The sequence below is a fragment of the Paroedura picta genome, chromosome 16 (assembly GCF_049243985.1).
Source record: "Paroedura picta isolate Pp20150507F chromosome 16, Ppicta_v3.0, whole genome shotgun sequence".
NCBI classification, from domain to species: domain Eukaryota; kingdom Metazoa; phylum Chordata; class Lepidosauria; order Squamata; family Gekkonidae; genus Paroedura; species Paroedura picta.
The window spans coordinates 10,861,489-10,885,005 of record NC_135384.1 but is presented as its reverse complement, the minus strand read 5'-3'; the positions used below and the strand labels follow the sequence as shown (position 1 = coordinate 10,885,005).

Here is a 23,517-nt window from a genome sequence, read left to right as displayed (position 1 = left end):
TGCATTCAACTAATATTTCTGCTGGTAAAATTCAGGGCAGGGTCCTGGGTGATCACCCAAAAGGCTGTGCTGGGAATCAAATGACCTGAAGAGTTAAGAGCCACGTGGGATGGGGTCTTTGGCAAGGGGTAGAATTGGGCTAAAATGGACAAAAGAGCTTGCTGGGTCTAACAAAACAGTAAGGTATAACGAATTATAATACAAGTGTTCTCAAACATTTGATTGTGGTAAATCTTCTAAATAATCTTCTAATTCACATCTGGCTTGTAGATTGATTAATTTCTCAATGTACAGTATGACAAGTATTTTTACACCCCCCAATTCACTACCCAAAGGAGTCTCAAAGCTGCTTCGAATCGCCTTCCCTTCCTCTCCCCACAACAGACACCCTGTGAGGGAGGTGGGGCTGAGAGAGCTCTGACAGGACTGTGACTAGCCCGAGGTTGCCCAGCTGCCTGCATGTGTGGGGAATCAAACTGGGCTCTCCAGATCAGAGACCACCCCTCTTAACCGTGAGCACAGCCATCACTCAGAAAGATAATTTGCAGAGATCTCCAAATCAGAACTCACAGAACTCACCGAAGCAGAGTGCTGAGGCATTTAATAGGGAAAGGGAGAAAGGGGGCATGTAAGACAGCTTACATGGGAAAGCTTGCACCCATTGTTGTAACTGACCCCTATTCTAGAATATTGAGAACCTCGAATTTTTCTCAAATGGAAATACTTTCCCAGTAAACACTGTTTATTGTGAAAGAGCTGGGGATCCCTGCATAGCCTGTCCTAGAGGCTCAGAAAGGACAAAAGGGCTGGTGGGGTTCCGAGTCCTCCTCTCAATCTTCCACTGACAATTTAAGAAAGGAGCTTTCCTGCAGAACCGTCACTTCTAATCCAGGTAGAACATGTGCTGATTTTTATGCAGATGGCTAATCCTTTCCCTGAGACTAAGACCCAACTGAGTAAAATGGGACTTATTTCTGTGTGGATCTGCTCCCCTTGAGAACAATCTTAAGCACATTTAGCGGTGAGTAAGTCTCAGTGAACCCCATACACTGTATATGTGTTAGCAGGATTGGTGTAAGAAATGCAGAAACTGGAGCACCGGCAGAAACCTTAAGAATACATGCCTAGGCGTAAGCATCATTGAATAAAATGGGGCTTACTGCCAAGTAGACCAGAATGGAATTTTTCTCTCAAAATCCATGATAGTAGCATTGCCAGGCTTCCTAACTCTCTTCTCCCATGACATTTTCACGTTTTCATTTAACAAAAATTATGTTGTTGACCGGAATCTTTGGAAGCTAAGGAGTCCCTGGCAGCATTTGACCATGAGGCCAATCCTGCTGCCAGGGAAGTCCATTCTGTCAGATTAAATTCTGTTCCCCTGTAGCAGAAGGTGGGCTTTCTCACAGCTGAACTACATCTGAAGTCTATGGTAGGGGACCTTTTTATAAAACGGTGGAGTTAAAAAATAAACAAAACGGACTTGCCATTGAACTAACTCCCTTTCAAGATAGACGGAGGCATCTAATACTGAGAGCTGCATAAAAAGCTTGCACAGAATTAAAAGAAGAGAAACTGGGATCAGATGGATTTGCACTCACCTTGACAATATAAGATAGATAATTGTCACAGATCCTGTTTTTTATGTGTGCTTATTCCGGAGTAAACTATTGACTTCCATAGGGCTTAGTCCCAACTGCTCTTTTCTTTACCCGTTGCAATGGGGCTGATACAGGAGATCTTCTTCATAGATTATGCACCGAATTCAATAACATCTGTTTATAGGACAGATGAAATGAAATCAGATAACCAGCAGTGAAAAATTCCTTCAAAGATCACCCCATATGCTTTTTTAATGGTATACACCTGGGTTTAAAACTCAAAATCTTCATTTTCCCCTACATGCATATTCCTATTCCACCCTCTGTCCAAGAAGCCATGTGTATTTCCCCCCATTTAAATGACCCTTACAACAACCTTGTGAAACAAAAGAAGAGTTGGTGCTTATATGCTGCTTTTCTCTGTCAGAAGGAGTCTCAAAGTGGCTTACACTCGCCTTCCCTTTCCTCTCCCCACAACAGACATCCTGTGAGGGAGGTGAGGCTGAGAGATCCCTGATATCACTGCTAGGTCTGAACAGCTTTATCAATGCTGTGGAAAGCCCAAGGTCACTCAGCTGGCTGCATGTGGAGAGTGCAGAATCAAACCCGGCTCGCCAGATTAGAAATCCGCACTCCTAACCACTCCACAAAGTTGGTGAACTACTAGTGTATGACTAGTGAAAGACCAGCATGTGAACATTAGGGCTAAATCAGATTTGCTCTCAGGTATTCCTGGAATAAACATTACAGCCTGGCTCATCACTGGGAATCTCATTAGAAACCTGGCAGAGCAATGAGGAGTTATTAACAGCAGTATAAGACTGTATATTATGAGACAGATGTATAGAGGAGGTCCAAGCTAAACCAAGTTTGCTGCTTTAGGAAAGAAAGAACTCTACCTTCTTTGGACAGTCACCCAGTATTCCTCTTGCAGGAAGAACTCATCCTTTCTTCTGCAAAGCTGTGGGTTCCCTGGTCCTGTGTTGCAAAGACGGTTCAGGAGTCAGCTGCTTGCTGACTCAGCCACTAAAGGGCATGCTTAGCTACCTCTGTGGTTTCTTCAAGGTTAGCTCTGGCATCGGTAGGTCCCAGTGGGAAAAAATGGGCTCATTTGGATAAAGAACGGAGAAAGAGGTACTTTAAAACAAAAGAAATCCAAATGGGGAGGAAAAAGGATCAGGAGCATGACCAGCCCTAGGATATTGCTGGCTTTTGACGTCACTGAAATATATTTTAACTAGGGACCAAGCCCATTGCGTTCAGGAATACAACAGGTGCTAGATTGGGGAGGGGTGGGGTGGAAGAACTCCGTGGATGGCCTCTCCCTCCCCTCAGGACCTGGAAAGGCCCCCAGGGAGGGAACTCACCAGCAGGGGCAGCTCTCACACAGCAGGGGTCTGCAGCCTCTGAGCCTCAGAGGGAAGTGGAAGGAGGAGGGGTGGGGGACGAAAGGTGATTGGCTGGCCGTTGGGCAGAAGAGCAAGCTGGTTGGAGGAAGAGGCACTCAGGGGTGGGACAGCCACCCGGAGTGGGTGTTAAAGGGTGAGTGGCACTTAAGCCATGAGACATGCTCCTCCTCCAAGGCCTTACCAGAAATATATTATGTGGAACAGATAATGTATTTTAAAGATCATAACTGTTTTATTCATGTAAATTAATTACATTGATATTTTCTCTGAGCCAGCTGGGAAAAGCGGGTTATAAAAATAAAGATATCATTATCAAGGTCTGTATTGTCTATTCAATTTCAGACTGGAAAGTGGCCCAGAGTCTTGGGCAGAATTCTTTCATCTCCTGTCTGTCCCTTTAACTGCAGATGCCAGGGATTGAACCTGGGACTTTTGCCATGCAAAGCCGAGGCTGAGCCTCATGAGCCTCATGCTGTGCTACTGTGACAATGAAAGCCCCGTGACCCCCAAGGGCTGGCCACGCACACTCCCCTAACTAACCAAATGCATATCTCTTCTTCCTCGCTTCTTGTTGTAGGGCTTACGTCCATGATTATATTAAACATGCCCCAAGGTTTTTTGTTCCTCGTTTCAGCTTAGAAAACGATACTAGTACAATACAAAAATGTCCTACAGAAATGTCACCTTGTTTCTGGCAAGGTAGCCATGGGTCTATATCAAGGAAGGCAAGTGGTATCTGACAGATGAACAAAACTGATTCCAGCATGAGTTTCGATGAGTTTTAGCTTTATTTTGTTTATTATTTGACTTACAGACTGCCCGTCTCCACAGAACGGTATACAACAATAAATTAAAACATCCACGGATTGTTAAAAGCTTCCTAATTTTTAAAGGAAATGTAAAAAAGACACCCCCCCCTCCAGCCACCTTAATGCCTGCAAGACTAAAAGGACAGAAAGAATAGCTTGCTTGGCCTGCAGAAAGTCCCAGGTTCAATCCCCAGTATCCCTAGTTGATAGGAACCAATACCAGGTGCCCTGTAAAACCTCAACTTGAGACCCCAGAGAGCCCCTGCATGCAAGACTAGAAAACAAGGACCAATGGTTAGATATGTATAAGGCAGTATCTTGGCATCAATGAGGTGACCATGTGAATGATGTTGGAACTTGATGGTAAACCCCACTCCGTCACTAGATCACCATGCCAGCTTTTGGGAAAGAGGAAGTTTTTAAAGGCAGGTGGCCTTGAAATTCAAAAGGGGGACTCAGCCATTTATCCTTGTCTGCACTTCCAAAGATTTTTTCATTCCTAATAGTCTTCTAAAGGCTGTCTTTACTTCTCGGTTTCTCAGGGTATAAATAAGAGGGTTGCAGAGGGGAATGATGATTGTATAAAGCAGGGAGAGAAGTTTGTTAACCTTCACAGATTCTGGGGTCTTGGGACGCAGGTAGACAATGGCTGCAGAGCCGTAAAAGAGGATGACCACAGTCAGGTGGGATGAGCAGGTGGAAAAGGTCTTCTGGCGTCCTGTGGCGGACGGCATGCGCAGGATGGCCTTGGCGATTTGTACGTAAGAGGCCAAAATGAGGAGAAATGGGATTATAACAAAAGTGGCACTCTCAATGTATACAGCCAGCTCATTGGAGTGAATGTCAGCACAGGCCAGGCTGAGTAGTGGTGGGATGTCACAGAAGAAATGGTCAATCTCGTTGGATCCACAGAAGGGCAAGGAGACGATAATTCCGATTTGTACCAACTGCATGGGGAGGCTGATGGCGAACGAGGCTGCCACCATCCCAATACGCACTCTATGGCTCATGATTGTCATATAGTGGAGAGGCAGACAAATGGCAAGATAGCGGTCGTAGGCCATGGCTGCCAGCAGGAAGCACTCAGTTCCACCCAGGAAGAGCAGGAAAAACATCTGTGAAGCACAGGCTGGTAGGGAAATGGAATGATCCCCTGACATCAGACTGGCCATCATCTTAGGAAGGGTAACAGAAGTATAACAGATCTCTAGTCCTGACAGGCTACGTAGGAAGAAGTACATGGGAGTGTGCAATGCCTGGTCCAATGTTGTCACCACCACGATCAGACCATTCCCCAGTATGATGGCTGTGTATGTGGCTAGGAAGACAGTGAAGAGGAGGGCAGGGTATTCTTGGTATCCCACCAAGATGAACTCTTGCACAGCAGTGTGGTTCTGCTTGGTGTTGGCTTGCCCAAGATTCATCTGTGAAGGAGCAGAGATAGAAAGTTGAGACTTGGATCTGTGGATCTGTTTTTTTTGTATGTGTTTATGCATTGGTATCCCTTAATTTATTTTGTTATTTAAAACCTGTTTAGATTCCCTGTTCACGCAAATAGGGCCTCCAAGGTGGTGAGCATAAGAACATTAAAACATTTATAAATCAGAATACCATTTAAAGTACCAGTTAGCTGTGTGGTTCTGTTACATGATATACAGTTTGCAATGCAGCATATATTAATTTGTTTCCTTCCACCTCCCTCCCAGAATTTCAGTGAAACCTCTCCTGCTGTATGGATCTGCTAAGATTTTGCCCCCTTTTTCATAAGGGAGAGATGAATGAGGGCAGCAGAACCAAAACAAATTTTGAAATTCCCAAAACCCTGATCAGAACCGCACAGACAGAAAAGAAATAGCCACAAATCCTCTTGCCTTCGGCTTCTACACCTGACCAATACTACGCTATTCTCTGCCTTTTGATTTTCTACAGTTGTTTATTACAGGTTTAGATTAAACTGCGTTTCCAATAAGCAGACAGAGAAATAGGTTTTTGGTCTGAAGATCTATAGGACAATCTCCCCTTTCTTCATCCTCTAAACACCCTGTTTGCTTAAAGACAAATAAGTGCTGTAACTTCCTTATGATATATTTTATCAAAACGGGCAGGCCTAAGTTAATAGTGTATTCACAGGTACACTCCAAAATGAGGGAAGGATGAGACACTGATCTTTGGGATGCCAGAAGGAAGGGAGTGAGAAGATCCAGGGAGCTGTAAAGAAGAGCCTCCGTCTAAGGACACGATCCTTGCCAGAAAACTTACCTGATGCCTGGTCAATATCTACCCCATGGACAGGCTCTGGAAGCTTGTAGGTATTAGAGTAGTTCTGTCCAACCACCGTTTCCCCCAAAACAACATAGAATCATAGAGTTGGAAGCAACCTCCAGGGTCATCGAGTCCAACCCCTTGCAGAATGCAGGAAATTCACAACTTCGTGCCTACCCACAGTGACCCCAATCCCATGCCCAAATGATGCCTTCTCCCCCAAACCAGAATCCCTGGCAAGTCTGGCCTGGAGGAAATTTGCCTTCTGACCCCAAAGTGGTGATCAGCATTTCCCTGGGCATGCAAGAAAGCGCCACAACAGCCAAGCTCAGACAATATCTGTCTATACTTTTTCATAGGCTTTAATGAGCTTTTCCTATTCTGCCACTTTTAGCGCAATCCTAAACTCGCCCACTCAGAATACTATTTAAATTGTCAGAATCTGAAGGTCAGGTTTAGTTACTGGACTAGGGGGTTGGCTTGAACCCCAGGTCTCTGTATTAAAAAAAACCTCAGGAAAATCCATATAGATCATGCACATGGCAAAAAGCCTTCAGCATTTCACAAATCCTTTAATGGGGTATTTAAAATAAATAAGATGGGCTTCCTATGGAACGGACTCTCTTTCAACGTATGCTGAGATCGCAAGCAAATCTGGTCCAGATAAAATAGAGGAACTGGGCACAGATGGCTTTTGGTTAGTCTGATCACAGTATATATAAGATATGATAGTTATTCGCTGACATGGGGCACAGTATTAGACATCCTTATTCTGGGGAAAGCTTGCAGACTTACTTCAGTGCTGTTGCTATGAGACCGGTACAAGAAAACTTTCCTGTAGGTTATACATCAAATCTGATAATCTCCATTCAGAGGGCACAGGGAATTAAATCAAATAATCCTCAATGAAACAAGAAACGCTTTCAAAGATTGGCCGATATCTTTGAGAGCACAGACACGGGTTAATTGCTCAAAAATCTTCATGTTCTCCTCTGTGGACTTTCCTATGCCACCCTTCATTGAAGAAGCTAAAAGTAGCACCATGTGGGTTTTCCCTGGTTACGATCCTCGCAACAACTCTGTGAGACGTTTTGGCTCGTAACTATGCTAAGGCCAGCCGGTGAACTTCAGGGCTACGTATGAATTGCGCTCAGGTCTCCCTGATATAAATGGCCAGCATTACAGTCCCTAGATCAGCCTTGCTCAATTTTGGCAACCCAAAAAGGATAGAAATGGCAACGAGCTGTCAATACCAATGCCACCTACTTTTTGGGGGTGTGGAGATCCAAGCTAAGCCAGATTCAGTGCTGTGGGGAAGAAAGGAGTTGACCTTCATTGGAATGCAATTCTTCTGACGTGTGTGTCCAGCTGAGGTCCTGTTTTTTTCTTGCCAGCTTCTAGCAGGGAATACTCCGCCTTTATCCTGTGAAATGGTGGTTTCCTCAAACCTGTGTTGCAGAGACTATTCGTAGAGAAGATCTGGTTGTTAACTCAGCAGTTTTTTCAGCAGTTGCCCCAGCAGTGGGAGGTCCCAGAGTGGGAATTAAGCTCACTTGGATAGATAATGGAGAAAGAGAAAGTTATGAATGAAAGAAATTCAAATGGGAAGGAAGAATGGCCAGGGACATTACAAGCCCTGGGGTGTTGGTGGTTTCCCAGAGTCTCAAGCACAGCATGATAGAGCTCATGGAACATCTTCCTCAGGGTGATTGACAAGATCTATTCCAACCTACTTTCTATCTTCTGCCATCCCACCATTGTCTGCAAGCAAGTCAGATGGCCCCTGCTATAATCAAGTGGACATGCCAGCTTGGTGTAGTGGTTAGGGGTGCGTACTTCTAATTTCGCGAGCTGGGTTCAATTTGGCGAGCCAGTTGGGTGACCTTGGGCTCACCACAGCACTGATAGAGCTATTTTGACTGAGAAGTAATATCGGGGCTCTCTCAGCCTCACCTCCCTCACAGGGTGTCTGTTGTGGGGAGAGGAAAGGGAAGGTGACTGCAAGCCACTTTGAGACTCCTTCAGGTAGAGTTTGAGACTCCTTCTCCTTCTCCTTCTCCTTCTCCTTCTCCTTCTCCTTCTCCTTCTCCTTCTCCTTCTCCTTCTCCTTCTCCTTCTCCTTCTCCTTCTCCTTCTCCTTCTCCTTCTCCTTCTCCTTCTCCTTCTCCAGTTATTTTTTAAAAACAAGTAGAGGACTCACAAAGACATGGATGGATCTTATTTCACCTTTTTATACTATTTCTTACTGATGCCCATAAAAATAGTTTTTATTCCTGCAGCCCCTCAGAGCAGAGATAGGCACTGAGGGCTACCAGTGGAAGGCCACCTGCAATAAGAGAAGGCCTGACGGTTCACACAGGCCACCATATACTGTTGGTGTTAAACCCTAGCAGGCTGCTAGGATAGCCCAGGTAAGCTCGATCTTGTCAGATCTTGGAAATTAAGTAGGCTGACTCTTGCTAGTATCTGGACTGGAGGACTTGGGTGGTAGTTCTGCCAGGGAACATTAGGCAGGAAATGCAGAGGCAGGAAATGGCAAACCACCTCTGAACATCCCTTACCTGGCTGCCAGACAATCCTCGGATCTCCTGGCTGCACTACACACACCATACAATAAATGAAATACTTGATAAGCAGCCAGTCCTGGATGCATCATACAAGTTACATGGGATCAAGTTGCCTGTGGCTATGCAGAACGTTAAAACTATGTTTCCCTCTGTCATGGAACCAGCCTGTTTTTGCTTTGCAAGCCCTGATCCACTGTGCCCACCCCTAATCTGGCTGGTTGGAAATTCCAGGAGGGCAGCAAAAGGGATTATCTCTGGGTAGCATGCTGCCACCACCTGGTTGTAGTACAGGGCTGTGAGCTGGGAGAACCAGGATTCCAAGCCACACCTTTAACTCCCAGGGCCTCACCTCTGTGTCTTCCCCAGCATGTGAGCACTGTGGGGACAATTCATTGCAGGGTACACCCCTCCAGAGGAGTAGCTGCTTGCCAAGCTCCCTCCCCTAATCTTGTGTCTTCCCTTTGCATTTGACTAGTGTTTCTGAGATGGGGGAGCTTGATGTGGTCAGAGAACCATAGCCAGCTTAAAATTTATAAAAGATTTATTAAAAGAACAAGGTTCAAAGGCATATCTTTAGCACAGAGTTAAGCAAGAGAATAAAGATAAATTGATGAAACACAATTGTTCTAATCCACTGCTAAACATACTCTATCTGATAGTAAATACAGGGTAGGTACCTTTGCTGAAGGAGTTTCCAAAGTTCTCATGGCATGGTCAGCTCACCTAACCACCACATGGTGCAAGATGGCTGCTCATCTATATACCTTCCTGTTCTCTCCTACAGGAAGCTACTTTCCTCTAGGAAAGACACTGTTTTCTCGCCAAACCAATGAACTTTTGAAAGGAGGTAAGCAAGGGATTAGCCACCCCTCTCCACAGCACAGAAGAAAAACTCCACACGTCTGAACAACACTGGAGCTTTGTGATAACACCCACCCTATCCCTAGATCACAATGTCAGTTGGATTAGTGAAGACAGCCCTACTGGCTGATCTTCAGGCCTTGCAATATTATGAAAAGAAAGGGTTTTGAACAGATTGGTGACAATGGCATGGGTGAAATTAAAAAGGTGCACTCAATCCATCATCCCCATCCCCCCTTTCAAGATCTTTTCCTTCCCAATAGTCTTCTAAAGGCATTCTTTACCTCCTGATTTCTCAGAGTATAAATAAGAGGATTGCAAAGGGGGATGATAATCGTGTATAGCAGGGAGAGCAACTTGTTAACCTTCACAGATTCTGGGGTCTTGGGACGCAGGTACACAATCGTTGCAGAGCCATAAAAGAGAATAACCACAGTCAGGTGGGATGAGCATGTGGAAAAGGTCTTCTGGCGTCCTGTGGCGGATGGCATGCGCAGTATAGTCTTGCCGATTTGCACATAAGAGGACACAATGAGGAGAAAAGGAATTATGACAAAGGTAATATTATTCATGTACACAGTCAACTCACTGGAGTGAATGTCAGCACAGGCCAGGCTGAGTAGTGGTGGGATGTCACAGAAGAAATGGTCGATCTCATTGGATCCATAGAAGGGCAAGGAGAAGATAATTCCAACTTGGAGCAACTGCATGGGGAGGCTGATGGCGAATGAGCCTGCCACCATCCCCACACACACTCTGTGGCTCATGATTGTCATATAGTGGAAAGGCTGGCAAATGGCAAGATAGCGGTCATAGGCCATGGCGGCCAACAGGAAGCACTCCGTTGCACCCAGGAAGATCAGGAAAAACATCTGTGAAGCACAGGCTGGTAGGGAAATGGAGTGATCCCCAGATATCAGACTGGCCATCATTTTAGGAAGGGTAACAGAAGTATAACACATCTCTAGTCCTGACAGGCTACGTAGGAAGAAGTACATGGGAGTGTGTAAGGCAGGATCCAGCGTTGTCACCACCATGATCAGACCATTCCCCAGTACGATGGCTGTGTATGTGGTCAGGAAGACAGTGAAGAGGAGGGCAGGGTATTCTTGGTATCCTACCAAGATGAAATCTTTTACTGTACTGTGGTTCTGCTTGTTGTTCGCTTGCCCAAGATCCATCTGTGAAGAAACAGAGGTATGCCAGCATTTATACCCTTCTTATATGAAGGTTTAGTGAGTCCCCCCCCCCCTTCAATACTGCTTAGGCATTTAAAGTTTTCAATTTTTTAAAAAAGCCACAGCTAGCATTGCATTGTTGATATCTCTCCATAACAATAATTCAGAGAGTCCCAGGAGAGTGTGGGAACCGGCTCTTTCAGGAAGCTGGGATTGGCAATATTTGGAGGAAGGAGATAGGTGGAGAAAGCCTCATGCAGTTCTTCCTTAAAGCCTAATTTTTTCCCTATTGGCCATTCATGAAGGTTTGTAACTTAAAGAATACAGAACTCAACCACTGTGGTTGAAACTTAGGGAAATGTACACTTCACCTTCATTCATAAAGCCAGCAAAAGAGTAGCCAGTCTAAACATACACACTCCCTCCCTCTCTGGCTCAAAGATGCAGCTGCAAGCTACCTGGTGCTGCCCATTTGAATTGGCTGCACAGAGGAGCCCTCTCCCCTTCAACCTGTTTTCTACAGTCTGAAAACTGAACACAATCCAGTTCAGCACCACTGCTTTGGCTTCTGCACATCTGAAGACTCATGCATGTGTTCCTGAAAGCTGGCTGCTATTAGCCATTTGAAAGCTCAGGCACAGAATTGCACGTCGTAAAAAGGGTGCATGGATATTGTATACAGTGATCATTTCAGCACATGCAAAAGCAAGGGTTATATTTGGAGGAAGGAATGGAAGAGAGAGAAGGGTCCTTGGTGCAGTCACCTTAAAGGGGCAATGCCAGGTAGTGAGTAGTTGTGCAAGGAAGCTTGACAGAGAGAGAAGATGAAGAGAGAGAGTGAAAGAGAGTTTAGCCTAACTGCTATTGCCAGCTCAATGAATGAAGGAGGCCGGAAGGATTTCCCAAGGGTTCAGCCACATCAAAAAGCATTCTTAGGGCAGTGATTTAGTCTTATATTCTTTTAATTACAAATCCTTCAGTAAATGCTGATGGGTGAATCTCTTCTTACAATTTTAGAAAACACACCCAGCACCAAACTGACCAATAGGTAGAAACCAACCACATGTACAAAGTGGGCAGTGGAGGAATGGCCTCCAAGGGGTGGGGAAAGTTGGGGAATCCGATATAATTAAGCTTGTGATTTGCCTGCACTTTGGGAGTGAAGCAAGGGGGAAAAAACGCCATAATAGCACTCTAAAAACCCACCAGAAACACAGTTAACATAAAACAAACTGAGCACTGAAGAGCCCAGAATCCATGCAGAAGGAAAAAGCAAGCCCAAAACTCATGTACAATGAAGTCAAGTGATATGCAGAATGAAAAAAAAAAAAACCAACAGGAATGCATGGTAAAAACAAAGGAAAACATCCACTCATAAAAGGCCAATGACACAGACAGAGAAACAAATCTCTCTGGGGAGAGAGTTCCAAAGATTCAATGCCACAACCAAGAATGTCTATTTTCAGGTTGCCCTTGATCTAGCCTCTGATATTGGTGGCACCTGAAGCAGGGCCTCTGTTGATGATTCGATTCATATGGGAGAAGTTAAACCATAAAGTATTGTGGCCATAAATGTAGAGGGCTTTAAAGGTTAATGTCAGACTGAATTGAATTGAGCCTGGAAACAAATGGTCAACTAGTCAAAGTCCAGTCAAACTTTATTACACTAGACCATATGCCATCGCAGGAACGAACACACAATAAAATAGCTCAGCACAGTAGGTTGGTTCAAAACAAACAGATCTATCATGATTATCAACTAAACAGAGTAAAAATTACATTTAAGATACATTGTGCTCATCAGCTATTTAGAAAGTCCGCCGTATTTGCCACAATGCTGGCTCGAATCTTTCTTGTGGCCAATGCAAAGGTGGTGACCCTTTGTGTCACAAATGGATCTGTATCAGAAAGCAAATACCTTAATATATCACGAGCAGAAGAAAATGCCCCTGGAATAATTTTATCTAGAAATTTCCTCCGTGGATCTGTGTAGAGTGCACTTCCACACATAGATGATGTAGAAGATCTTCAACTATTGGGTTCTCGCAGATACAGAAACATTGTGAAAGAGGAATTTGAGCATATCTCCTGGTCAAGACAGAAAAGGACATTGACTGAAACCTCAGGGCTGAAAAGAAGAAGAAGAAGAAAAAGAGTTGGTTCTTATATGCCGCTTTCCCCTACCCGAAGGAGGCTCAAAGCGGCTTACAGTCGCCTTCCCATTCCTCTCCCCACAACAGACACCCTGTGGGGTGGGTGAGGCTGAGAGAGCCCTGATATCACTGCTCGGTCAGAACAGTTTTATCAGTGCCGTGGCGAGCCCAAGGTCACCCAGCTGGTTGCATGTGGGAGAGCGCAGAATCGAACCTGGCATACCAGATTAGAAGTCCGCACTCCTAACCACTACACCATACTGGCTCTCTACAGTTAGCTTGCTCACATGTACATGAACCAGATTCAGGGATCTGCTGTGATCTTTTTTAAAGGACTTAAACCACAGAGCACACCTGGACTGCACAATTAAAGATCTATCAATTTTTGCACCCTAGAGGAAAACCCATTCTCTTAGGTCTTTATTATTTCCTGGTTCTGCTAATAAGTCATCTGAGACAGTGTAACATGAAATAATCCCATCTATGAAGGCAGAAAGCGGCCCTTAACTTCTATAGCAGAGTTAAAGCACTGATGGCTAAACGAGTCTGTAGTAGAGAATATATTTTCTTCTATGATTTTAGCAGGACTAGATGAATGCAGCCCCTAAAAAAGGGAAGTCTGAGCTCTGCCCTCATCAAAGCAGCTGGGGCCCCTTTGGGAAGAGCTAAGACACGTCTCGTAAAGGTGTTTTGAATAGATTCTAAGCTGCTGAGTGCTTGCTCCTTCCTACCCCAAACTTTGATGCTGTACAGTAACCTGAGAATGATTTTATTGTAAACAGTTTGATAGCAGGGTCTATGAGGTGTCCCCCCTTTGTATGGTAAAATCTCATAATTGCCCGCAAGTTCTTTATTGCTGAGTTTTTTAGGGATGCTATGTGGGCATTCCATGACAGGGTCTCAGAGAATGTAACTCCTAAGTAAATGGTATATATTGCTTGATTTGGGTGTCCTGCATGCTCCAAGTTAATCTTTTTGTTTTTCTTCTAAAGATGATGACTTTTGGCTTTTTGGTAGTTGATAGTTAGAGCTTCCTCTATCCATCCACTCAGTCTATCCATCTGTCTACTTAGTCTGACTCTGGTCAGACTAAAAATGGCTATATCATTCACATACTGCCAAACTGAGATTTTCTGCAGGCCTTTAGAGGGTGCCACAAATTGTGGACTAAGTAGTTTCTGCACTATATCGTTAAAGAAAAAAGGAGCTAGGACACATCCATGCTTGACTCTTTTTCGAATAGAGATATCCTTTGTTAGAGTTCCTGATGGTCCCACTTTAATTTTTGCTAATGTGTCAGAATGTAATTGGCGCAAAGGTGCTTATCCAAATTTGTCCTATCCAGTTTCTGCCAAAGCCACTCCCTATCTATCATGTCAAATGCTTATGTTAAAACCGCAAAAGCTTTGGTTGGACCATTCATTCCAGAACCTGCTACATGGTAAAGAGTTTGGCAATGATCTATTGTGGAATGTCCTCTTTTGAACACCATTTGGTGGGGAAAGATTACATTATTTTTATCAATCTTGTCTTCCAGATCAGATCAGATCATTGTTAGATCACAGAAGTTAAGTCAGCTGATCCTGGCTAGTATCTGGATTGGAGACCTCCAAGGATTTGGTGGGGGGTAGTTCCTCCAAGGAAAACTGATATTGATACTGTTCTATGTAAACATTCTAAAATGTTTATGTAAACCACCCAGAGCTGTAGGGAAGGGTGGTATAAAAATCTAAACAAACAAATAAATAAAATACTAGGGGTCAATAGGCAGAGGCAGGAAATGGCAAACTACCTCTGAATGTCCCTTAGCTGGCTGTACTACACACAAAGTAATGATAAATAAAATAATTAATAGGCAGCCAGTCCTGAATGCATCATACAAGTTACATGGGATCAAGTTGTCTGTTGCTATGCAGAAAATTAAAACAATCTTTTCTTTTGTGATGGAAATGGCCCACTTTTACTTTGCAAACTCTGTTCTACCTTGCTCACCCCCTGTTCTGGCTGGTTGCCAACTCCAGGAGAACAGCAAAAAGGGATTCTCTCTGGATAACACACTGCCACCACCAGGTTGTAGGACAGGGCAACGAGCTGGGAGAACTAGGACTCCTAGCTGCCCCTTTCACTCTTGAGGACTCACTTCTGCGTCTCCCCCAGCTCCAGAATGTGGGCATTGTAGGGACAATTCACTGCACGGTATACCCCTCCAGAGGAGTGCCTACTTGCCAAGCTCCCTCTCCTAATCCTGGATATTCCCTTTGCACTTGACTGCTGTTCCTGAGACAGGGGAGGTCAATGTGGTCAGAAGCCCATGGCCAACTTCAAATTTATAAAATTTATTAAAAGAACAATGTTCAAAAGCATATTTTTAGTACAGAGTTAAACAAGAAAATAAAAAAATGGATGAAACACAGTCCTTCTGTCCCTCTGCTAAACATCCCTGCTAAACATTAGCTCAGCTAACAGCCACATAGTTCAGGATGGCTGCTTACCTATTCTTCTAAGAGCAGTCAAAAGAGCCCTTTCCTCTGGACAGCAGCATCCCTCCCACAGGAAGTTACTTTCTGCTAGGAAGTCTGCAAAGACCTTGGAAAGCCACTGCCAGCAAGAATAGTAAATAATGACTTGGACAGACCAGTTGTCTGATTCAGTTTAAGGAGGCATTTTGAAATGTATAACTGCAATGATGTGTGCATCTGAAAAATGTTGGGGTTCTATAATAAAACCCACCCCTTCCCTAGATCACAATATCAATTGGATTAGTGAAAACAGCCATGTTGGCTGGTATTCAGCCCCTGCAATATTAGGAAAAGAAGTGGTTTTGAACTGTTGGCAGGAGTGAAATTTAAAAGGTACGCTCAATCCATCATGCCCATCCCCCCTTTCAAGGTCTTTTCCTTCCTAATATCCTTCTAAAGGCAGTTTTTACTTCCTGGTTTCTCAGAGTGTAAATAAGAGGGTTGCAAAGAGGAATGATGATTGTATATAGCAGGGAGAGCAGCTTGTTAACCTTCACAGATTCTGGGGTCTTAGGTCGCAGGTACACAATCATTGCAGAGCCGTAAAAGAGGATGACCACAGTCAGATGGGATGAGCATGTAGAAAAGGTCTTCTGGCGTCCTGTGGCGGATGGCATGCGCAGTATAGTCTTGGTGATTTGCACATAAGAGGACAAAATGAGGAGAAAAGGAATTATAACAAAGGCAATGTTCTCAACGTACACAGCCAACTCATTGGAGTGAATGTCAGCACAGGCCAGGCTGAGTAGTGGTGGGATGTCACAGAAGAAATGGTTGATCTCATTGGATCCACAGAAGGGCAAGGAGAAGATGATTCCAACTTGGAACAACTGCATGGGGAGGCTGACAGCAAATGAGCCTGCCACCATCCCAATACGCACTCTATGACTCATGATTCTCATATAATGGAGAGGCTGGCAAATGGCAAGATAGCGGTCATAGGCCATGGCAGCCAACAGGAAGCACTCCGTTGCACCCAGGAAGAGCAGGAAAAACATCTGTGAAGCACAGGCTGGTAGGGAAATGGAATGATCCCCAGATATCAGACTGGCCATCATCTTAGGAAGGGTAACAGAAGTATAACACATCTCTAGTCCTGACAGGCTACGTAGGAAGAAGTACATGGGAGTGTGTAAGGCAGGATCCAACGTTGTCACCACCACAATCAGACCATTCCCCAGTAGGATGGCTGTGTATGTGGCCAGGAAGAAAGTGAAGAGGAGGGCAGGGTATTCTTGGTATCCCAACAAGACAAATTCTTTTACTGTACTGTGGTTCTGTTTGTCGTTGGCTTGCCCAAGATCCATCTGTGAAGAAACTAAGGTAGAGAGGTGAATCCTAGATCTGTGGAGATTAAGGGGAAATCATATTTTGGCATTCACACTTTTATTTTGTTAATTTATACCTGTTTATATTTTTTGAGGTTGTAAGAAGAGATTTAGCCAGCATTGTTTATTTTACGATAGCCATCTTAGATTAAGGTTTAGCCGCTCCTCCCCCCTTCAGTACTGCTTAGGCACTTAAAGTTTTCCATTTTTAAAGTAGCCTGCGTTAAGTCTAGTGATTCATCATTCATGTCTCTCCCTAAAAATAGTGCAGAGAGGGTGGGAGCCAGCTCTGTCAGGAGGCTGGGAGTGGCAATGTTTGGAGGAAGGATGGTAGTAGAGAAAGCTTTAAAAAAAACTAAACATTTTCCTACTGACCATTCATGAAGGTTTGTAATTAAAAGAATGTAGGACTGAACCACTGCTCTAAATAATCTTTAAATCTAGGGCAATATTTCTGCAGCTTCTTTTTTGAAGCCTGAAGACTGAACACCTTTTCACAACCCAGTTCAGCATCAATAGCCGGCTGCTATTAGCAGGTTGAGAGCTCAGGATGTGGTTTGATGTAATCTGGAGCATTCCATGTACAAATCATTCACCATATTATAAAGCTGTCAATTGATTACATATTAGCATGTCATTAAACAAGGTGCATGGACACATGTATGCAGTGTCCCTGCACCTGCCAACTTGGAACAACTCCATGCTATTCAAAGGCCTTCAGGAGAGGGAGGTATATATATATATATAAATAAATATAAATAAATAAATAAATATTCGGAGGAAGGAAGGGGACAGGAGAAGGCTCCTTGGTACAACCAATCTGAAAATGCAACACAAGGTAGACAGTGGCTGTAAAAGTGCGCTAGAGAGAGAGAGAGAGAGAGAGAGATTAGACTAGCTGCTCTTGCTAGCTTAATGAATGAAGGAGGTGGGAATGGTTTCCCTAGGTTTCAACCATATCAAAAAAGCATTTTTAAAGCAGTGATTTATTCTTGTATTCTTTTAATTATAAATCCTACCATAAATGCTGCTGGAGAAATCTTGTACAATTGTAGAAAATACACCCAGCACTAAACTGACCAATAAGTAGAAACCAACCATGTTACACAATGGGGGTAATGGAGGAATGGCCTCTAAAGGGCAGGAAATGGAGAAAAAAAATGCAATGGGGTCATTATGCTTGTGATTTACCTTCACCTTGGGATTGAAGCAAGGGGAAAAACATCGCCACAATAGCACTCTTAAAAAACCTAGGAAGGCAGCAAATGGAAAATGAACCGAGTACCAAAGAACCCAAAATCCATGCAAAAGGAAGAAGGAAGCCCAAGGCTCATACACAGTGAAAGTGAAGTGATATGCCGAATGAAAAAAATGCAGCCAATGGGAATGCATGGTGAGAGTTCCAAAGTTTTGTTGCCACAACACAGAAGGTCCATTCTCAGGTTGCCCTTGATCTATGGGAGAAGTGGAACCATAAGGTATTGTGGCCATAAGGGCTTAAAAAAATCAATACTAGAATTGAATTCAGCCTGGAAACAAATGGGGAACCCGAGTTGGCAGAAGAAGACTGGAGTGATATGATCCCTATGACAAACGGTTAACACTCTGGTTAAAGCATTCTGTGCCATACCTTCCTTCAGCTATCATGATTTTCCACACAGAAACAGAAGATGGAAAGGGTATAAGTAGACCCCAGTGGCATAACAATATTCCTCATTGCATCACAGCCTCTGTAGCAGCAGGAGTTGCATTTTGGTAGCAGTCCTGTGCTGCTTTCCTGGGGGTAAAAACCACTGGGAGTAGTGGGATTTACTAAGGAGTAGACATAGCTAGGTTTGCACTATTTCTAGATAACACCTTCAGAATATATGATATAAAGTTTGCAATGCAGAATATACCATTTTCTTCCCACCTCCCAGAATTTCAGTGAAACCCCTTCTGCTATATAGCTCTGCTAAGACTTGGCTCCCTTTTAATGAAGACAGCATAGGCAAAAAATGCCCAAGTTCCCAACACCTTGATCAGAACCACAAAAAGAAAGGGAAAAAAGTCAATCCTCTTACCTTCAACTCCTTTGCATGATCTATAATTTGCTATCCTCTGCATTTCTGTTTTCTACAGTTGCTTATTTCAGGGGTTTTGTACTGATCATCAATAGGGTAATCTCCCCTTTCTCCAGCCACAAAATGCCCAGTTTGCTTAAAACTGCTATGACTTCTTTAAGATGTATTTTATTAAAACGGGTAAGCTTAAGTTTGTAGCACATTCACAGACACACTCCAAAATGAGGGGAAGTCTTGAAATTGATCTTTGAGACAGAAGAATTCCCAACTTGGATTCAGTGAGAAGAAAACAGAAGGAAATCCTTGGCAAGTGGCTAGTTGTAAAAGGGAAAGCACTCTTTATGGTCAGTTCCCAGAAGCAACACCTGAGCAAGGCTGTTAAGAAGAAGAAGAGTGGATTCTTATATGCCACTTTTCTCTACCAGGAGTCTCAAATCAGGTTACAATCACCTTCCCTTTGCTCTCCCCACAACAGACACCCTGTTTGGGAGATATGTTTTTTAACAGCATGGGGTTTAGAACTCCAAATCTTCATGTTCTCCTTGATGGACATCCCTATGCCACTCTTCATTCAAGAAGCTAGAGAACCAGCTTGGTGTAGTGGTTAGGTGCTCTGACTTCTAATTTGGTGAGCTGGGTTTGATTCTCCACTTCTCCTCCACTTGCAGCCAGCTGGGTGACCTTGGGCTAGCACTTATAAAGCTGTTCTGACCAATATCAGGGCTCTCTCAACCTCACCCACATCACAGGGTGTCTGTTGTGGGGAGAGGAAAGGGAAGGCGAATGTAAGAGAAAAGCGGCATATAAGAACCAACACTTCTTCTTCTTCAGTAATCTCAGGGTTCTCTCAACCTCACATACCTCACAGGGTGTCTGTTTGTGGGGGGAGGAAAGGAAAGGGAAGGTGATCTGAAACTCCTTCTGTAGAGAAAAGCAGCATATAAGAACCAACTCTTCTCCTTCTTTTAAAAGTAGTTTAATGTGTTTTCCCCTGATTAAAATCCTCACAAGAATCCTGTGAGACATTTTAGCTCATGAGTACACTAAAAGCAGGACCCAGTGCTTGTACAGGGGATACCTTTACCTTTTTACACTAAAAGCAGCCCAGGAACGTCAGGGCTAACTATGTTTTGTGCTCATGTCTCCCTGATATAAATGTTCAACATTACGGCCCCTACACTAGCCTTGTTCAGCTCTGGCCATCTTCTAAGACAATGGGAAGAGGATAGAAATGGTTTTCAAGATGAACGCCATGAGACAGATATATTTTGGAGAGTGTGGGAGGAGATCCAAGCTAACCCAGATTCAGTGCTATGGGGGAAGAAAGGAGTTTACCTTCATTGCCATGTAATTCTTCTGATGCACTGGTCCAGCTGAGGTCCTGTATTTTTCTTTGTCCGGATCCAGCAGGGAACACACAGACTTTGTCCTGTGAAATGGTGGCTTCCTCGTAGAGAACAGTTGGTTGCTAAATCAGTCACCTCCAAGGGCATTGTTAGTCACCTCAATGGTTTCTTCAACACTTGCTCTAGCAGTGAGAGGTCCCCGTGGGGCAATTGGGCTCACTTGGATAAATAATGGAGAACGAGAAAGTTTTGAATGGAAGAAATTCAAATGGAAAGGAAGAATGGCCAGGGACATTACAAGCCCTGGGGTGTTTCTGGTCAACCAATGTCACAAGAATGGTATTTTGAGCCTATGGAACATCTTGCTCAGGATGACTCACAAGCTACCTATATGAATTCCCTTGGTACAAAGTCAAAATATAGGTGTCTTTTACCAGGAATGCCATCCTCCACGTGGTTTCTGGGGATTCCCTGGGATTGCAATTCATTTGTAGACTACAGAGATAAGTTCCTCAAAGCAAATGGATGCTTTGGTGGGTAGACTCTATGGTATTGTACTCCGTTGAGGTTCCTGATCACCCCAGGACCCATTCCTAGTGTTGAAATTGCAGTTAGCAAGTAATTGAAAGCAGTCTGCTCTGAAGGGCTGTTATTAAGCTATTGAAGCAGTTAAGCAGCACCTATGTGCAAACTAGTGACATCAAGTGGTCACTGGTGAGGTTGCAGTGGAAAAAAAAACCAAAAACATGCTCTGTGGATTCCTTTCTATATGGTGGGTGCCCACTCGCTTCCTGCTTCTTCAGAAAGAAGAAGCTTCACATCTCTTGCAGGAGCAAGGAGCAGTCACTATTAGCAGCTTTCTCCATCTGCTGTTGTGTGAGCATTAAGCCCATCTTGCAAGCCAGCTATAGAAGCTTGCAATGTGTTGTTTTTGTAACTACCCTTCAAGCTTTTGAATTCTGCTTCAGTAAGGAGACTGAAGCCGATGGGCATTATATATTTGTAAATAATGTTTCCTAGTAAAGATTACTGTATTTTAAACCTCAAAGCATTGTGAGTATGGATCTGTGCCTCATCCCCAAAAGGTAACTAATAACTGCATACTTTAAAATGCTCTGTTACTCTGCAGGTCTATTTTTCTGGAGGGATCTAGGACCAAGTCTAGTCCAAAAATCCCAGCACCCAGCCTGGATCTGGCAGCCCTATCCTCCTATACCCTGCCAGTGGCCAAAGGGGGACCTGGTAACCATAGGTTTTACAGTTAGGGATGTTCTTTATATATATATATTATCTGTTGTAATTGTCTCTATGTGCTAGGGCTTGCAGATTAGCGAAAAAATATTTTAAATTGAAAAGTTCCCAACAGAAATAAGACGCACAGACTAACAGATGAAAATGAAAATTAAGCCCTTTATTTGGGGGAGTTCACAATGGTCTATTTTTAGTGGTTACTCTACTTCATGAGCACTAATGCTTGCCTTATTTGTAGAAAGGGCATAATACAGTGAACAATTGACACACAAGATCATTCTTTCAGCCTACAGACTCCATCTTTCTGAATCATTTCATTGAAGTACAGCTCTGTTACCTGTGTAAAAAAAAATCCCTCTTGAAATATTCTGACCATGTCCACACAGAGGCGCAAACCTCGCATTGCCTCCTGCTTGCATATGTGTGGTTGGTATGCATTGCTATGAGGTTATGTCACAACACAGTAGAATTTTAAATAAAAAAAATAGCACTTCTTCATTGAGAAACGCCAGAATGATACAGCACCCCCCCCCTTTTTTGGGGATTTGCGGTGTCTCAGACTCTATTTATGTATCGGTAGATTTGTGAGACGTTGGAAATGGTAACTGAACCCCAAAGAGTGCTTTTGTGTAAACAGTGGTCTTAAAAACAAAGCACACAGACATCTAGCTGATTGGGAGAGGGCTGCTTCATTATACCCCCACCCTTTCTCCGTTCACTCCCCACTGCCAGAAAACACAATTAGGACTGTGTTTTGCCTGCCTGACCCCAGAAATACCACAAACACTTGACAGAAGATTTTATTTTACCTTTGACAAAGTAACTTTGTGGTCCTGCAGCAATTCTGTGCCACTTTATCGAAAAAAAATTCTTGGAGCAGGAAATGGAATGGGGAGGGAGGGAGGGTGCTAGGACAATGCTATGCAAACTATTGCATCTTTCCTCCTCCATACAGGCTTGCCCCTGGTTACTCCCTAATGAGAAGCGAAATAGGAGGTGGCAAAGACATCTTTCGTGATTTTCCTCATCCCAAGGGAAATCTGGCCAAAACTCAAGCCAGACCCTGGACAGCCCTGGGATGCATATGATGTCATGTGGAGGGGTCTCTAAAATCCACCAACAACTGGAGCCTGTCCAGAGGCAGATTCCTCATGCAGAAACGGTCTCTGGTTTGCATAATTCGCAGAAAGCCAGGAGACTGGTGGCCTTCCCTAACTTTGCCAGGAAGGCCATTCCATAAAGTAGGGAGGCCCCAAGAGAGAGTGCACACATACAAGCAGCTGTTGAGTTTGCCTCTTTTCAAGGATGCCCATGCAAGAGGCCCTGCTCGGGTTAGTGAAGCTGTTGTGGTGGAGCATAAATTGAGAGGTGATCCTGTAGGCAGATGGGGCTGAGAGAGCCCTAATGTTACTGCTCGGTCAGAACAGCTCTATCAGTGCTGTGGTAAGCCCAAGGCCACCCAGGTGGCTGTGAGGGAGCTGGGAATCAAACCCAGTTTGCTAGATCAGGAACCATCACTCTTATCCCTGACACCACACTGGAACCAAGTCACTTTGGGACTACTTCAGGTTGTGACAAGTGGGGTACCAAAAACAAGAATTCTTTTTCTATTTAGGTCCTTGACTTGCACCTGTCCTACAGCCAGAGACTTGGTCCCTTGGTCGCTCAACTAAGGGTCATAAAGGATGATTGATGTGATGGCTAATACTTTGGACTAGGCCTAGTAACTGATGTGCAGCTGATACAGTGACTGAGATTGTTTATTTCTTTATGTAGAAAATCTATATTTCACCTCTTCAGCCCTTTAAAAACAGCAAATGGTATCCAGCCCAGTGCCTGGACAAATGTGATTTCCTCACTGTGTGTATAACTTCAAGCTGAGACCCTGAAGAGCTACTGCCAGCAAGAATAGAAAATAGTGACTTGTACAGGCCCGTTTTCCGACTTAGTATGAGGCTGTTCTTGAGATCTATTATTACAATGGTTTGTGCATTGGAACGATGCTGGAGCTTTGTGAAAACTCACCCCTTCCATGTATCACATTGTCAGCTGTTAGCTGGATTAGTCAAGACAGCCATATTGGCCTGCCTTCAGGCCTTGCAATATTAGGGAAAGAGGAGGTTTTAAACTGGCTGGCGGCAATGGCTTGAGTTAAACTCAAAAGATGCAC

The 23,517-nt window shown here is 44.0% G+C and overlaps 3 protein-coding genes across 3 annotated transcripts; all 3 read right to left on the bottom strand.

Moving 5' to 3' along the window:
• Window positions 1-4,114: 4,114 nt before the first annotated feature.
• On the bottom strand, window positions 4,115-5,243 carry LOC143825201 (olfactory receptor 10AG1-like). Its single transcript, XM_077313224.1, has 2 exons — window positions 4,324-5,243; window positions 4,115-4,214 (listed from the first exon to the last, which is right to left on the bottom strand). The coding sequence occupies exons 1-2, from the start codon at window positions 5,241-5,243 to the stop codon at window positions 4,115-4,117; spliced, it is 1,020 nt and encodes a 339-aa protein (XP_077169339.1).
• Window positions 5,244-9,471: 4,228 nt separating this feature from the next.
• LOC143825199 (olfactory receptor 10AG1-like) lies at window positions 9,472-10,690 on the bottom strand. Its single transcript, XM_077313223.1, has one exon. The coding sequence runs from the start codon at window positions 10,688-10,690 to the stop codon at window positions 9,749-9,751; it is 942 nt and encodes a 313-aa protein (XP_077169338.1). The 3' UTR covers window positions 9,472-9,748.
• Window positions 10,691-15,724: 5,034 nt separating this feature from the next.
• On the bottom strand, window positions 15,725-16,666 carry LOC143825198 (olfactory receptor 10AG1-like). Its single transcript, XM_077313222.1, has one exon. The coding sequence runs from the start codon at window positions 16,664-16,666 to the stop codon at window positions 15,725-15,727; it is 942 nt and encodes a 313-aa protein (XP_077169337.1).
• Window positions 16,667-23,517: the final 6,851 nt, after the last annotated feature.